This window comes from Salvelinus sp. IW2-2015, linkage group LG35 (assembly GCF_002910315.2).
Source record: "Salvelinus sp. IW2-2015 linkage group LG35, ASM291031v2, whole genome shotgun sequence".
Classification (NCBI taxonomy): Eukaryota; Metazoa; Chordata; class Actinopteri; order Salmoniformes; family Salmonidae; genus Salvelinus; species Salvelinus sp. IW2-2015.
In genome coordinates, this window is record NC_036874.1 from 12,822,973 (window position 1) to 12,839,355 (window position 16,383).

The following is a 16,383-nucleotide window of genomic DNA, read 5'->3' on the forward strand; positions in this document are numbered from 1 at the left end:
GAGAGCATTTGGAGATGGTAGGGGAGGTTGTTTACCGGGTGCAGCTTTCTCCCAGAGGGAGAAAGGTGGCACTGCACCGGGACAGGTTAACCCAATATAGAGGGGCCTCTTCTTCCCAAACCCCAGGAACCCCCATAATTCCCCTCTCTGGCAATGACATTCTCCAGGCACCAACCCCAGGTGCCGCAGACAAGGCTCCAGACAGCCCACTCTCCCAGTCTCTGGCAGGTGGATGGAGCATTGGAAGTTAAGACCAGGTTTAGCCGTTGTTCTCTCTCTTACGTCTGGCCTTCACAAGAGAAGGTCACGGTTGTTTTACTGGGTGTCCTTCATTTATTTGGCGTGGGCTACGACCAAAACAGTAGCCTGTGTGAAGTTGGGTTAATAAACCGTAAATTCGTAAACTCAATCCTCTGTCTGGACAATTGTTCCTTTATGATCTAGTCAGGTCATTACAATACATTAAAAAGTTATACTTTAAATGCAAATGTTTAATAGCATTATTTTTCATAACAAACCAATGCATGTTTAAATACATTGTGGTTAAAGTAGAGTATGACTTAATTTAATAATTTAATTAGAATTGTTTTAACACCAATCATAGTCAAACTATTGCAAACTGTTTGTCTTGAAAAAATACAAAACATTTTTTTAAAGAGCCGGTTGGGAGCCAAAAGGTCTTTTTGGTGATCTGAGCCGAACGAGCTGGCTCACTGAAAAGAGCCGGAATGCCCATCACTATTAAGGGGAAGTGTGTCTGCACTCGTGCGCCAGCGGCAGGTGCGCGAGACAACTTTACTAGCATCATAGCATACATATCGGTGAATCGAGTAGGATTTCTATTGTAATCAATGTGTAATAACTACGTAAAAAATTTATTAACGTGTTAAATGATTATGTGACGTGCAGTCCTATTCAGGTCCCGATTGGTGAACAAGCTTATTTGACATGTCAAATAGTGTTATTTGACGTGTATATTTGACAAGCAAAGACCCAAATGGCGTTCCATATCCGAATGCACTCTATGACTTGAGGAGTTGTCGGGTTGGGGGTAACTATTGTGACAATTCCAAAATGTCTAATTTAACACTACTTCCTCCCCCCATGGCACTTATGAAGATCTGAGAGGATCGGTGTATACAGTGTTGCCAACTAATTTTCAGGGTACGTTGCTAGAGGCAGGTTGATAAGTTGCTAAATGACGTTGTGATGTAATTGCGTCTTAACGTAAAACTGCGTCATCACATAGAATATACAATAACGTTACTCAAATTGACTGGCCATCTCTGCAAAAAATATGATTTGACATTTGTTCAGGTACAGACTCACACTCTTTTCTGTACTTCTGGCTGTACAATTTTGATTGAGACATGTTGATTGATGTTGTAAGTTCTGTTCAAGATCAAACATTCGTGACCAACTATATTCATTGGGTTTGGCTCGTCGAACCCGTACTACTGCTGCTGCATTTAGCCAACAATGATTTGCAATTTGCTGAAATTGCTTCTGGCCTGCTGCTGCTTGTGCACGAGCTGAGCGCCTGCTGCAGACGTCACTCACAATGCACTTTTGCAGCCAGTCACGTGTGTTGTGACTGGGTGTGTGACAGAGAAAATCGTTTTTGTGTCATTTAGAGGGAAAATGCGTGCATTTTAGCATTTGAGTCACCTTTCAAAAGTTGCTAAAAGTTCCAAATACATTTTTAAAAGTAGCAAAATTTGTTGCTAGGTGCTGTTTGAAAAAAAAGTTGCCGGGGTAGTCTGAAAAGTTGCTAAATCTAGCAACAAAATTGCTAAATTGGCATCACTGTGTGTATATGTGAAAATCAGCAGCAGCCCAATAAAGTCAGTACATGTAAAACTTTTTTAATTTTATTATTATGGGTGTCTCTCTTTCGTAATGGTCTCTTACACCCTCTAGTGGTACAACTCGTATTGTGCAGAAATTGCATTGATAGGATGCTTGACAGTAGAACAAGCTTTTCCTTTGGAACAATTAAAATATTTGAACACCAGAATCGTTGATAAACAAGTATATGACTCGTTTGTCTGTGGTCCACGAAACAACGATGCATATCACACTTTTAATAATATGTTGTTGATGGAGGACATTTCTACAATGTGGACCTCAAGCCCATGATGGCGTCACCGGTCTCAGGTGTTACCGGAAGCGCAGGTGAGTTGTTGCAAAATGCCTGCGAAATTCAACTTTTTAGATTTATGAAATGAGATTCAGTAGCCTATTCGTTTCAAGTGGGGGTGCTTCAGTGGTTTGTTTGGGAAAGGAAGGAAGTTCGTAGCAGGAAAAGCAAAGGGAGGTCTATAATTATCTCAAGTCATTTATCAGAATTGACCGTCATTTCCCCAAGGACAGTAGTGAGGATTTTACGCGTCTTGGAATGTCCGGACTGTTTTAGAATTGCTTGAAAATATAAAAACAGAAGAAAAAGTATTAAAGAGAAACTTCTACAGTAATTGATGTATTTTAAGATGCTAGTGGAAACGTTGAGTTGAATCATTTTACACGACAGCTCTACAAATCAGTAACGTTACGTAAGTTACTTCTAAACTTTCTAAACACCATTGCCTGCTATATAGGCCTCTGCTATTATGGACAATGTGTAGATCAACTTCTGTACTGAATGGGACATGATCATGTGTGTGTTGGTTAAGTTTACATGGTTCATATACAGGTAAATTGGGGGGGGGAAAGTCACGTTGTCAAAAAAGGGTCTTAGGAAAATTCACTTTGAAATTGTATTGTTCGTGCTTGTATTTCTGTCATTCATATTGACCCTACAGTGGCAGACTCCAAAGTAGTCCAATATATCAGCCATTGCTGTATTAGGCCAGGGTTCCCCAATGGGCGGTCTGAATTTATTTATGACAATACTTTCATAGAGATCTGAAATGTATCGTGTTCTTCCTGTCAATTAATTTGACTGTAGGACTCATCCACTCTATTTGTCTAGGCTACGATCTGAGGAGTGATGGACATAGACATTGAAGAGCAGGACCCCCTTGCTGTAGACCCTGTAGACAGAGATGGGAGACAGATGGGCGATACGGCAGGTGATGATGACGGGAACAGGAAGGTTGGATGCTGCGAGAGGTTCCATCGCTCCATCTCCAAGTGGATGCTTCCGGAAGAACTACACGAACAGTACCGGGAGCGAGCCAACTGCTGCCCCCCTCCCATCTTCATCATCCTCATCAGCATCGGAGAGGTGAGGGTTAATACGCATCCTACTAATGGCAGCGCAGCATTGACAACAAGTAGCCTCGTTTGCATCTGCATACGTTGTCACGATTGTGTTATACCTGAGTGAATTTTCGATTTCAGGAAATGCTCTGGACATGGTATTTAAAGAGAGAGGTGCAGCTGATATTATACCTCCACCATGGTTCATTGGACAAAGCCTATGGGGAAATTTATGTATATATTTTTTAAATAAATGTCAGAAATAAGGTCTGTGGTAAACACAGGCTTAGGAGATCTTATACGTTTTGTTCTATGAGATAATCTTAATCAGCTAACGTCACTTTTTGTGAATTTTGAAGCACATAAAGCACAACGGCGTCATAATTCATAAAGGTCATTTTAACTGACTGATATTATCTCACAGAATAAAATGTCTCTCCTAAGCCTGTGTTAACCTCAGACCTTATTTTCTATGCTTATCCCAAAACCCTATTCTTTCCCCATTCATTTCCCCCATAGGTAACTCATTTCTGTTTTTTAGGACTACAAGCTGGCGAGCTCGATTAAATGGCCAAACATTGGTATTTGTGTATTCAAACTCTGAGTTTTGGATGTGGCTAAGGTCCAAACTGAAGAGCTCTTGTACCAGACATTCCTCTCTCTCCTTCTGCTGTGGGAGGTCTTGGCCAGCTTATCCATCTCAATGTTTGAATTCATCCAAGATTCTTAGAGCAATCCCTAGATCTATGCGTTGGCTCAATGAAAATAGAGTTTGAGCACAGTTAACATTGGGACCAGGGTTTAAGGCTATCCTCCCAAGGAATGTGATTGTAATCATTCACTGTGTCCATGACATTTCACAGATATTTTAGTAGTATGGTGAGCTTGTTATGGCAAAATAATTGAGATGTGTGTTTGTTATTTAAAGGTGAAATGAGTTTGTGAGTAGAAAAATGTGCGATGTTTGTTAAAGGAATTTGTCTAGGGTTCTCTCTGCTCTTCTCATTAACTTTGTTGCCATTGTGTGTTATCAGTTTGAAGTATGTTTGTTTTCTGCTATAATGGTCTGCTCTGCCCATACTGCAACACTATGAAAAAGGCTGACTAATGGCTACATTTAAAGCAACTGTTTAGCCTTTCAGGACCCCTCCTGTCATTATGTAACTAGTCACTGATCTAACCTGTGTCTGTCTGGACAGTTAGCAGTGTTTATCTACTATGCGGTGTGGAAGCCCCAGAAGCAGTGGGTCACCCTGGGCGAGGGCATCTGGAACAGCCCTCTCACTTACAAGTCTGACCGGCGGGAGGAGGCGTGGCGCTTTGTCTCCTACATGTTTGTCCACGCTGGGTAAGGGTCACTTCACCTCACACAGATGCCCAAACCCACTGGAGATTTACCATTGACCAAACTTTTTAGTCCAGGACTAGGCTTAATCCACAGGAGGCTGCTGAAGGGAGGACGGCTCATAATAAGAGCGAATGGAATGGCATCAAACACATGGAAACCATGTGTTTGAAACCATTCCACTGATTCTGCTCCAGCCATTACCATGAGCCCGCCCTCCCCAATTAAGGTGCCACCAACCTCCTGTGGCTTAATCTGTGTCCAAAAGAGTAGAGCATTGCAGATCATTCTTCTTGCCACATCTCACTGAAATGATTCACTCTCTCCCATATCATCTGTTTATACAACACTTGGCCACTGCTAAAGCAGTTCTGGGTTCTTCAGAGTTTGAGGTCACGATTCAATCCAAGTGAAAGGCTTTAAAAGGCAATTTCCCAAATGTTCACAGAGCTTGCATTCACTGTAAACGCTGTGGATGTCGGCTCAAGCAAAAATGACCTTTAAAAGTAAATTGCAGTGTGCACGTTGTTTGTGTTTCTTTGAGTCTTTCCACAGGTTCTGATTCATTGGTAAGACATTCACTCGCCTATCCACTCAATCATACTCTCACACTGGCGGCGCTAGGGGGTAGCAAGACGGTGGCGGAAGCCCCCTCTAGAATAGGCCCGTTTTAAATTGTCAATGTATAACGAAAGTTAACATTTCAATCAAATCAATCAAATGTAATTATAAAACCATTTTTACATCAGCCGATGTCACAAAGTGCTAAATCCACAGGATTTCTCTCTCTCTCAAAATCCTGTTCTCACGAACGAGCTCCCACTGCTCAGCAAGACGGCACAGCCTAAATAACGCCGTGCCTCCTCATTGGCTCAGCCAGAATCTCATGAATTTGAGTGGTTGAAAAATCCTGTTAATTGAGATACTGTATCTTCGGACTATGTAAAAGTTGCTTATAGCTAGCTATACCCTATGAAAGTCTCGCCTACTTCCTGGTGCAAGTCCTGTGCTGTTTTTGAATGGGCTTCAATCTCATATTATCAAATTCATGAAAATGTGGTAATTTAAGATATGTACAATTATATTCGTGTTCATGGATTAATTTACTTCTACCTGATGCCTTTTATGAAGATTTTCGATTGCATTTTTTCTCCAGAATTGTGGAATGTACCCCATAAGGAGTTTTTACCAGAAATAATTTAAGAGGATCTTCTCAGGTAAAATAATGTTTTTGAGGATGTGTTGAAATGTACTTTGCTTGCAAATACGTGCCAACCTAGCCATCAGCTAGCGTTAGCTAAAAGCTAAAAGTTTTGCAATTAACATTAACTGTGTTGTTTCATATAGGCAGCCTGACCTTACGTATCCACATAACATGATGTGGGCGACGAAACAATGGAGCCTCATTTCATTTTTAGTGAAGTGGGCAGGGGGGACAGTTGGGTGACGGTAGGGAGCGTGAACAGTGTGGGACCAAAGTTGTAGAAAGCTGAACTTTATGCATATACTCCGCGATATTGTCGCTTTTGACCAATAAAAGCTGACTATAGCTTCTAGCCCCTACTGGATTGGCTGTTGACGCTTGCTTTCTAGTTTTTCTAGCAGCCACATAAGGGTGAAGTTGGTGGTTATCCGATTTAACGCTGATATTTCAACTACAAAAAAAATATTTAACCTTTATTTAACTAGGCAAGTCAGTTAAGAACAAATTCTTAATTACAATGACGGCCTAGGAACAGTGGGTTAACTGCCTTGTTCAGGGTTCAGAACGACAGAGTTTTAGCTTCTCAGCTCGGGGATTCGATCTAGCAACCTTTCGGTTACTGGCCCAATGCTCTGACCACTAGGCAACCTGCCGCCCTATTAGCTACTACTAGCTGGAAAATATTTAATGCTGGAATGCAAAGTTTTCACTTTGGTTGGCAATTTTACCAGCTGACACTTCTGCTTCTGAGATATATTTTTTGTGGCTTCAATGTCAATGATTGATGAACTTCTCTTTGACACTGGCCCCAGTGTACATGTATCCCGGGGCGAAGAGGCTACCATTGTACAGATAGTATCTAGCTAGCTTGGATTTTAGCTTGTGTGTGCGTACTTCATAGATTGCAAGCACCCTTTTGCAATGACCAAGCTACCCCAGTGAAAAATTCCTGGCGCCACCACTACTCCTAAGTCTCAACTCCCATGTCTCCATCTCCTCTCTATGTCTTCCTTCCCCACAGCGTGGAGCACATCCTGGGCAACCTGGTGATGCAGCTACTGCTGGGCATCCCGCTGGAGCTGGTCCACAAAGGCTTTGAAGTGGGCATGGTCTACATGGCAGGTGTCCTAGCAGGTGGGCATCCACATACACCCCCCTTTTCCATTGACACACAGTCAATTAGACACAGTTGTCTTCAAAGGTTTGTTACGACTGAATAAAGTTGCTTTTTAAGTTGACTCTGTTTTGGTTAGTGACATGAATAGTATAGCATATGATTGGTTAACCAACACAATGTGCGCGACAGGTTGCCTTAGTTAATATTAGCTCGCTTGTTACATACCACCTCTGGATTTTTCCTGATCATGACTGCACAATGCTAGCAACTCACAGGCACAGAGCTGTGTAGATGGTATTCACGTTTCACACTTAAGTGTCCTCAAATTCTTTCGCTTCTCAAAAGTTAGATTTTTCCTGTTTGGGTTTCATAGCTGAAATGTTTGTAATGCTATAGATGACCTTCTCATGCATGTTTTCTTCAGGCTCTCTGGCCAGCTCCATATTTGATCCTCTCAGTGCTCTGGTAGGGGCCTCTGGGGGGGTATATGCCCTCATAGGTGGATACTTCATGAATGCTGTTGTGGTGAGTTCTGGCAAACTGCTGATTCTACTATTTTAGCAGATTTATTTTCTYTCTCTCATTATTTCCCTGTTCCTTCCTCTTGTGTTACACCCTGGCCTACAGAACTTCAGAGAGATGATTCCTCTCCTTGGAGTGTTTCGTATTGGAGTGATTGTGATTATCGGTAGGTCCCTTCCCAGATCCACTCGTATTATTTTCCCACCAGTGCCTCAAGGTTTACTGTTCCAGCAGCGCCCACGCCTCTGTGGTTGTATTTCAGTAACTAAACGTTCAATGTTTTTTTTTCTCAAGTCGGGACAGATGTCGGATTCGCCCTTTACAGAAGGTTTCTTACTCACGAAGTTGGCTTGAAGGTAAGACATCTTTTTTTTTTTCACATGCCCTTTCTCTTCTTAAAATGCCTGGCATTGAAATATTTTCCACAAACAGATAAGTATTGTTTCAGCAGAGAGCAATGCTTTTTTAGAACAGTCTTTAGTTCACAGCTGGAGAGGCTCTTAAGTGAAGTCCAACCCTAGACCAATATAACAGTGAGTAGATCTGGCTTTTATCAGTGTATGTAAATAGAAAACTAGAGACAAAAAAACTGCAGTAGCAGTACCACCCAGCTGCATTATACGGGTTACAGTTACACAGGGCTGACTAATCTCTAAACCAGATTGCCCTCTACACACACTGTCACACACACAACCTGTCTGTTCCCCCTGAATTATTGCACCCATACCATTCCTGTCACTAGACTGAGTGTGATCCTTGATTCTGTTCTCTCTGCTTTAGGAGAAGCTGAGAGCATGATAAGGGTTGCAGCTGTTTGTCTTTCCAGCAGCCTAACTGACTGGCCTATAGGCTACTAATCTATCACCTGCTTCCCCTCTCTCATCTTGCATTTATTTCCTGTTTTCTTGGTCTTCGTGAGAAGTGCAGTTCCACATTCACTGGCTGCTTTAAAACTGGTCCTGCTAGTTTTACTGGCTGTCCACCCTTTGCATACTAACCACAGTGACAGGGCAGAGGGCACTAATTGTAAGGCTGCAGCACAGCATGTCTTTGTTGGTTTGAAGGGAAACCGCGACTGAAATGAGACTCCTCCCTGGTCTCCCCCAGGTCTCGTTTGTGGCACACATCGGAGGAGGGGTGGCTGGGATGACCATTGGCTACGTGTTCTTCAGCGCCTACAACCAGAAGCTCCTGAAGGACCCGCGCTTCTGGCTCTGCATAGTCGGCTATGTTGTCTTCCTCTTGTTCGCTGTGCTCTTCAACATCTTCCTTTCCCCTGCATAATTTCACACTACACGAATGAATGTGTTTTGAATAACGGAAATAGGGCATTTCAGGGACTTGGAAGGTTATCCAAAAAAATGTAAACCTCTACTGCAGGAGAGAAGAGATTTAAATGGAAAGAGGGACCCCCTGTTGCTGAAGTGTAGTATTACACACAGCACACATTCTCTTTATTACATGTGTTTTTTTAGTGATGTTGATAATGATCTCTAGGTTTTGTACTGAACTCAATATATCTCAGTTTGTTGGTGTTACAGGTCTTTTTTTTCATATGATGTTTGTCCTGATTGGTCAGTGAGGTAGGACATTATTTCCCCAAGCAGGTCCTTTCCTCCAAGTTCTAGATTGGCCTACAAGTGTCTTTTGTGTATTTTCAAGCCATCAGGAGCAGCACTTTCCATTGTATATCTGTTGGTGACTGGAGTGTCAATTCATAAACAAGCAATGACAATGGCCCAATGCCAGGTTATTGTTTCACTTCCCTGTTGACAGGATGAGACACTGTCTGACAATAGCACATATCAATGTTAATCTGCTCGCATATCCTTGGCTAAGCCTCTTTCAAGTATAATTTATTGAAAGCATGATTTTAATTTGTGTTTCTCTTTAGCTTTTGCCACTTGCCAGCAGTTTGAATTTATCAGTCAGTCTGTTTGGTTGTTTAGGATGTTTGTGTACAGTGGAACAGTAGAGGGCAGCACTTTCCATTGTATATTAGGCATTTTCTATATCATTTCAATTGTACCAGTGTGTATTAGTGTACATAACCTTTTAGTAAAATGAAACGGCCTCAACTTAAGGCCATCTGGATGGCATATTTTTACTGAAGATATCTTCAAATGTTTTTTCCTAAATTTATTTGTGGTGATATTTGTTAGTTGGCATCTGAAACCAAATGGTGGTTCAACAAATCTCTAAGAAACCAAATACATACTTTAGGTATTTAATTATGTAATTACAACTTTACCATGTACTTTCTAAGTAAATCTTAGGTAGACAGCATAACATTCCAATTGTAAATGACTTGTTTTGTATTTGAACCTCTTTTTATTTTTATCACCAGACTTGATATTGTATCTTTTCATCACTTTTACATTAAATAAATATTTTACATTTCCAAAATCCCTTCAGATCATAGATCTGTGTGTTGACAAAGCCATGCATAATCCAATCTCTGAAAATGATTAGATAATGAGTTTTTGTTGTTGTGTAAACTCTATTTGGTGTTAAATGACTAATACGTTAATCTTGGCAAAACAATCTTAATTCATCTGGCTTTCAGCAAGCCAGACATGGGGGTTAGTGAATCGGTATGGAGCAGGATATTTGCTTGGCTGATGTCTGACCTGAACCAGGGTGCCAAGCAGCCTCGCTTCTATGGCTCTCATTAGCTGACAGTGGCTTCAAAAAAAAAAGACAATTGATCGTACCCCAATGACAGCCACCACTCTAGCCAGTTTATGTGGAACATTCCATAGTTCCAGACTCGGAACATCAATACAGTGCCATTATTTAATTGTGTGCTAGTTAGTGCTTGCTTGTCTGCTTTGTGTACACTTAAACCATTGGTTAAGAGGGATAATGAACTTCAGAAAGTACTGATAAATTAGTCATGGCCAAGTTGTCATAAATATTGGTTCTTAAATTCAACAAACTGCTGGAAAATATGCTAAATAAAATCCTCAAACAAGGTTCACCTAATGTGAATCCCTGACTATAAATGTGTTTGAATCAGACTCATTTGGAAAGTGAATCAATCCCCTTAGTGTTGCCAAATGATTTGACCAATATTCTAAAGAGAGACCATTTCAGGGCAGTACACAGGGTTCTCAGGTGAATGGTATAGTCAGTTTATATTTGGTACCAGTCTGTTTGGGATTGAACAATGCTAGCTCCTGTATTAAAGTAGAGTAAAGCAGAACCAGACTGGCGCACCGTCTGCTCAGCAATAATAAACCCAGGATTTGGGGTTAAGGTTTTGTACTGAGAACCAATATTTTCACATTTTCCCTTTGTGCAGGTCATTAGTTAGAGCATGAAAATCTGGTTTACTCATCATGGGGAGATACTAGTAGAAAATGTTTGGATTTGGGCCAGTAGATATATGTAATTGATACTTCAGCCAAATTTAAAATGAATGAGTGGGAGGTGCTTTGGAAAGTTGGAAAGTGTTCGAGATAGACATTAGGGATTGCATTTGAAAGAATGTGTTAGAAAAAATATTTTCAGTATGCTCATATTAGTTTTAAATGAAACGGGTTTGAAGGAAAAATGTATCCTGTATGCAATTGGTTGTTTCAATTACTGGTTGTTCTGAAACAGAACTGAAAAGAAAACGTAATGTATTTTCACTGCACTTGATACACTCCACAAACTATAAACAGAGTTTGAAATTGTGGCAGTGCTTATAAATTTAACCGGCTAAATATACTGAACAAAAATGGGAGCCAGGCCCACCCACTGGGGAGCCAGGACCTGCCAATCAGAATGGGTTTTCCCCCCACAAAAGGGCTTTATTACAGATGTAAATACTCCTCAGTTTCATCAGCTTTCTGGGTGGCTGGTCTCAGACAATCCCGCAGGTGAAGAAGCCGGATGTGGGGGTCCTGGGCTAGTGTGGTTGCAAGTGGTCTGTGGTTGTGAGGCTGGTTGGACGTACTGCCAGATTCTCTAAAACGAAGTTGAAGTGGCTTATGGTAAAGAAATGAACATTATATTCTCTGGCAACAGCTCTGATGGACAATCCTGCTGTCAGCATGCCAATTGCACACTACCTCAAAACTTGAGACATCTGTGGCATTGTGTTGTGTGACAAAACTGTACATTTTAGAGCGGCCTTTTATTGTCCCCAGCACAAAGTGCACCTCATACAGCTTAATATGCCACACCTGTCAGGTGGATGGATTATCGTGGCAAAGGAGAAATGCTCACAAACAAGGATGTAAAAAAAAAAATGCCTGCACAAAATGTGAGAGAAATAAGCTTTTTGTGTGTATGGAACATTTCTGAGATCTTTTATTTCAGCTCATGAAACATTCTGTTCAGTATAGTTATATTTGTAAATTTAGTGTACAGGAATTTGATTATTAGTAATAGAATATAAACCTTTAATCTAGTACTCGCGCCCATCCCTAATAGACATCAATTGCACATCACACAGATTGGCCAACTCCTATTGGTGTTAGTCTACTTGTTGATAGACAAAATTACAGACCCATGTAACTGCACTGTGCATTGACCAAAGTCGATTATCAAAATCTCATCGACATCCATTCCTTTGGAAATAATGATAGTATGATCTGGTTAAAGGAAAACCACAAAGAAAGTTGTGTTTTCTGACCATGACATGAGACTATATGTAGGCTAACACATACAATGATCAGAACTGCATTTCATTTTGTAACTGCTTTATAAACACGTTTGTAACTGTTTTCAGGTCGAGTTACAGGACCCAGGATTATGCCAACTCCTGGACAACAAAAAAAAACAGATCAAGTTTTGAATATACCCTTAACATCTGTGGTAATCAGGTTTAGGCTCAATTTGAATTGAGGCAGTCAATTTAGAAGTAAACTGAAATTCCAATTCAATGATTGAAAAAGGGAATCTATTTTCCACTACTTCTCAATAAACTGAACAGGAGAAGCTATTTATGTCAAAAGTTGTCAAATGTTCTGATTTTAAATTCAATTCACTTCCTGAATTGACTGACTTCAATTGCAACAAGCCAGAGTAATCGATTTCTTGTAAATTAATACAAATATTGTGTCAACTGCCAGAGACAACTTAATTACAGAGGGGAAGCACCAGAGTATGAAATCGGACATGACCCATTGATTGCATTACAAGAGTAAAAAAACTATAGATCTGAAAGAGTTGTAGCACAGTCCCATAGCGTTATGTTGTTTGGGGGGGGATACCAGAACCAGTAACTGATTTCAAAAGAAACTCCCATCACATTGCCTATATATACCATGATCAAACATCAGATGAACTGCACCAAACATCTCTCACGGGGGCTATGGCGTCTCCAACAACCTATAGAATCTACAGACGGTAGACAAGAGTGAACCTAATAAGTAGGCCATCTGTCCAGTACAACACCTTTCCATGCTTCACTCTTATATTCCTGGCTATACATTCAAGCCATACTGCACTGTTCAAATTTAAGTTCAGCTAGTCCTTTAGGAAAAGCCAAATATCTTTTTAACCAAGTAATTCCACTGTTTCTTTTTAATTAAGGACATTATTTAACTAACCTAGAACCCTGAATCAATAAATGGCAAGCATGAATAGGCTGAAACAATTGCTGTGTGGCTATGATTTATCTTGTACTGTATTGGTAGAACTCTGATTATTGATTTTAACTCGCTGACCAGAATCTGGCACTGGCAGCTGTCTCAACTGTTCAGTCATACGTGGTGTATTGTCGGCACTGGCAACCCTGGTAAAATTTGGGTCACAGAAGTTCAGGTGATGCGCATCGACAGATGTGGAGGGGGCACAACATTTTTTTTTCTTTTTTTAAAAGCTCTTTGGTGGCCTCATCGCGGCTGGATGACCCGTGGGGGTTCAAATCACCAGCAGTCTGTCCATGCTGCTGCAAGGTAAATGGAAATGACTCTCTCATTGATTTCTCTCATTGTTTATAAGTTAAATCACCGAGGGGAATGGCTTTATTTTTGGCAAAACAGGACTACTGAAAGGAGCAAGAGAGGCAAATAATAAACATGATAATCGATGGCTTGCTTATTCGTACATTTTGATATCTACTTTACAAATATGTGATGCTCCATATTCATGATACATTTACATCTGTCTTCGATGTACATTTCTTTTTTTCCCCCTGATAAAGGTATGTTTCAATTCATTATTTATATGTCAATGACTTAACCAAGTTTAGTTTTAAATTGTATTTATTGATATGAAAGGACTGATGCATTATTTTAATTGGTAAAGCAACCTTTGTGGGATTAAAATAGTCTCTGGAATAATATATTTTTCATAGAGTATTTGTTAATGAAAGAGATTTTAAAACAAACTGCATAGAAAATAACATTTACATGTCATTTTTTACGATATTTTTGAAGATGCTAGTGTAAGAAAGTGCAGTTGCTAATTGTTACACACCAAATTGTGGCTTGAAAGTTAGCTGAATGGTTTATATATAGATATTAATATGAATAAATGTTGTATTTCACACAAAAAAACAATGCTTTTGCTCATTATTGGGGAGGAATACCCCTTTATGTCCAATTAGAATTTCTGAGTAATATTTCTGTCCATTGAGGGGCCTTGGGCTCAATACCCATCCAAAAAGGCAAAAGTTCCATATAGCCTCTTTAAATGACAAAATTGCCTCGATCCTCTCTCTGCCTCCTACTCAGACACAACGATGCCCGTGTAAAGATGGGTGATTGGAATTTCCTAGGGGGGATATTGGAGGAGGTGCATATCCACTCCACTATGGTGGGAAAGATCTGGCTCACCATCCTATTCATCTTCCGCATGCTGGTGTTGGGTGTGGCGGCCGAGGACGTGTGGAACGATGAGCAGGCCGACTTCATCTGCAACACGGAGCAGCCCGGGTGCCGGAACGTCTGCTACGACCTGGCTTTCCCCATCTCCCTCATCCGCTTCTGGGTCCTTCAGGTCATCTTTGTCTCATCGCCCTCGCTGGTGTACATGGGCCATGCTCTCTACCGCCTCCGAGCCCTGGAGAAGGAGCGGCAGAAAAAGAAGGTCCTGCTGCGTCGCGAGCTAGAGCTGGTGGACGTGGASATGGTGGCGGCTCGGAAAACGATTGAGCGAGAGGTGAGGCAGCTGGAGCAAGGYAAGCTCAACAAGGCTCCGCTGTCGGGGTCCCTGCTGCGCACCTACGTGGCCCACATCATTACCCGCTCCGCCGTGGAGGTAGGCTTTATAACGGGCCAGTACATCCTCTATGGCTTCCAGCTCTCCCCTCTCTTCAAGTGCGAGCGTGAGCCTTGCCCCAACGCGGTGGACTGCTTCGTYTCCCGGCCYACAGAGAAGAGTGTCTTCATGGTCTTTATGCAATGCATCGCTGTAGTCTCCCTCTTCCTAAACATCTTGGAGATCATGCACCTGGGCTACAAGAAGGTCAAGAAGGGCATCCTGGACTACTATCCACACCTGCAAGACGAGCTTGACGACTTCTACTCAAGCAAAGCCAAGAAAGACTCTGTGGTGCATCAGACAGGCATTGCTTCCTCCGGCTGCAAGCCCACCATGGCCTCCGCGCCCAGTGGCTACAACCTCCTACTGGAGCGGGCCCAGGASGGTCACACCTACCCYYCCCTTATCAACCCMTCTGCCTTCCTCCCTGTTCAGGGYGAACTGGCTGGTAAACRGAGYGYGGAAGAACTCAAARATGCTGCACATARCCYGACGGAGCACAACTCCAACTCCAATAACACCAGCAGTGACAGCCGCTCACCGCCCTGCGACTCAGTGACCCCGCCAAAGCAGGAGGAGCCAGAGGAGTCTGCACACCTTCCCCCTCACAGCGAGGAAGAGAAGAGGGGGAGCCCAGACTCTCCCAGGCGCCCAAGGGACGCATCTCACGCCTCCTCCTGCCCGACATTGCTAGTAGGCGCCGGAAGGAAAACATGGAGGGTCAACGCTCCCTCAAATTGTTCCACAGTGGTGGAGGGCAAAAGCTCAGACACAGATTCTTATGGGGGTGCTAAGGCCAGTGGTGGGTACCAAGCCCGGACTGCATCGAAATCAGAACCCAAAATGCGTCCCTCCACCCCAGACTCACTGGGGGACTCAAGTTCAGGGTCACAGCACAGTCCGAGACCACCCTCTTCCAATCGCCGACCATCATCCACAAGCAACGCAAGTAGTAGGCGAGCCCCTACAGACCTACAAGTCTGAATGCTAAGAGTAAAACCTTATCTTTTGTCCCTCATCAGACAAAAAAAATACTTTATTTCAAACACAGGGATCAGAAGAACATGACACGAGTTGTGACATTGTGCGAACTGCTTCGGAGGGAGATCTGTTGCAGTAGTCTAGCAAAATGTATAGATGTGTTTTATAAGATGTCTCCTCTCTTTCTGTTTATTGCTTACTGTACTGTTGATCTCTATGTGGTAGTTTATTTTTGTATTCACCAGCTTCAAAGCCTCTGTCATACTTTGTGATGACGTAAGACACAGTAGATCAAACATTGGGTGTGGGGACTAGCTATTGGGAATATTGACCTGCTTTTAAAAGTGTTGTGGCTAAGAGAGAAAAACACTGGAACAGTACAGATCACACAGCAGTGACACCGTTAAATGCTTTTTGTAGGTTTCAGTTCATTTTAAACACCATTGTTTAGAGAGAAACCATGAAAATATGTCCCCATGGCAGCCCAATTCAGAATTTTTGCTTCCTTAATTGGTCTTTTGACCAATCAGATCAGCTCTGAAAAATATCCGATCTGATTGATCAAAAGACCAATTAGTGGAAAAAGATCAGAATTGGGCTGCCTGTCTAAACGCAGCCAAAGTAGCTTATTGACCACTGAAAATAGAGTATGTAGACTAAATGATGTATTTGTATATTGCATGAAAGAATGACATAATTTCATATTTATAAAAGCGTATATCTTGCATTAACTACTGTATGTCCATACTATCGTCGTAAAACCATGTATGACGGTTACAAATGGCCCTCCACGTTCTTTTAGGCACAGCTTTT

The 16,383-nt window shown here is 41.8% G+C and overlaps 2 protein-coding genes across 3 annotated transcripts; both read left to right on the plus strand.

Annotated features, from left to right (window-relative positions):
• The first annotated feature begins 2,087 nt into the window (after nt 1-2,087).
• On the plus strand, nt 2,088-9,114 carry LOC111959145 (rhomboid-related protein 2-like). Of its 2 annotated transcripts, none has more exons than XM_023980616.2 (8): nt 2,088-2,175; nt 2,972-3,226; nt 4,401-4,549; nt 6,772-6,884; nt 7,292-7,392; nt 7,495-7,555; nt 7,684-7,745; nt 8,497-9,114. In XM_023980616.2, exons 2-8 carry the CDS (start codon nt 2,990-2,992, stop codon nt 8,671-8,673), a joined length of 900 nt encoding a protein of 299 aa, XP_023836384.1. In that variant the 5' UTR covers nt 2,088-2,175; nt 2,972-2,989; the 3' UTR covers nt 8,674-9,114. The 2 variants fall into 2 exon arrangements, with proteins under 2 accessions (XP_023836384.1, XP_023836383.1); XM_023980615.2 differs by having other exon boundaries at nt 2,174-2,552.
• A 4,963-nt stretch (nt 9,115-14,077) lies between these two features.
• Nucleotides 14,078-16,187, plus strand: LOC111959138 (gap junction alpha-9 protein-like). Its single transcript, XM_023980600.2, has one exon. It carries the CDS (start codon nt 14,083-14,085, stop codon nt 15,571-15,573), a length of 1,491 nt encoding a protein of 496 aa, XP_023836368.2. The 5' UTR covers nt 14,078-14,082; the 3' UTR covers nt 15,574-16,187.
• The last annotated feature ends 196 nt before the right edge of the window (nt 16,188-16,383 follow it).

What these genes read in the sequence shown, in the direction of transcription:
- LOC111959145 (XM_023980616.2), top strand. Translation starts at nt 2,990, where the DNA reads ATGGACATAGACATTGAAGAGCAGGACCCCCTTGCTGTAGACCCTGTA. An exon ending in TCCTCATCAGCATCGGAGAG is followed by an intron (nt 3,227 to 4,400) that starts GTGAGGGTTAAT and finishes CTGTCTGGACAG; the next exon opens with TTAGCAGTGTTTATCTACTA. An exon ending in CATGGCAGGTGTCCTAGCAG is followed by an intron (nt 6,885 to 7,291) that starts GTGGGCATCCAC and finishes TGTTTTCTTCAG; the next exon opens with GCTCTCTGGCCAGCTCCATA.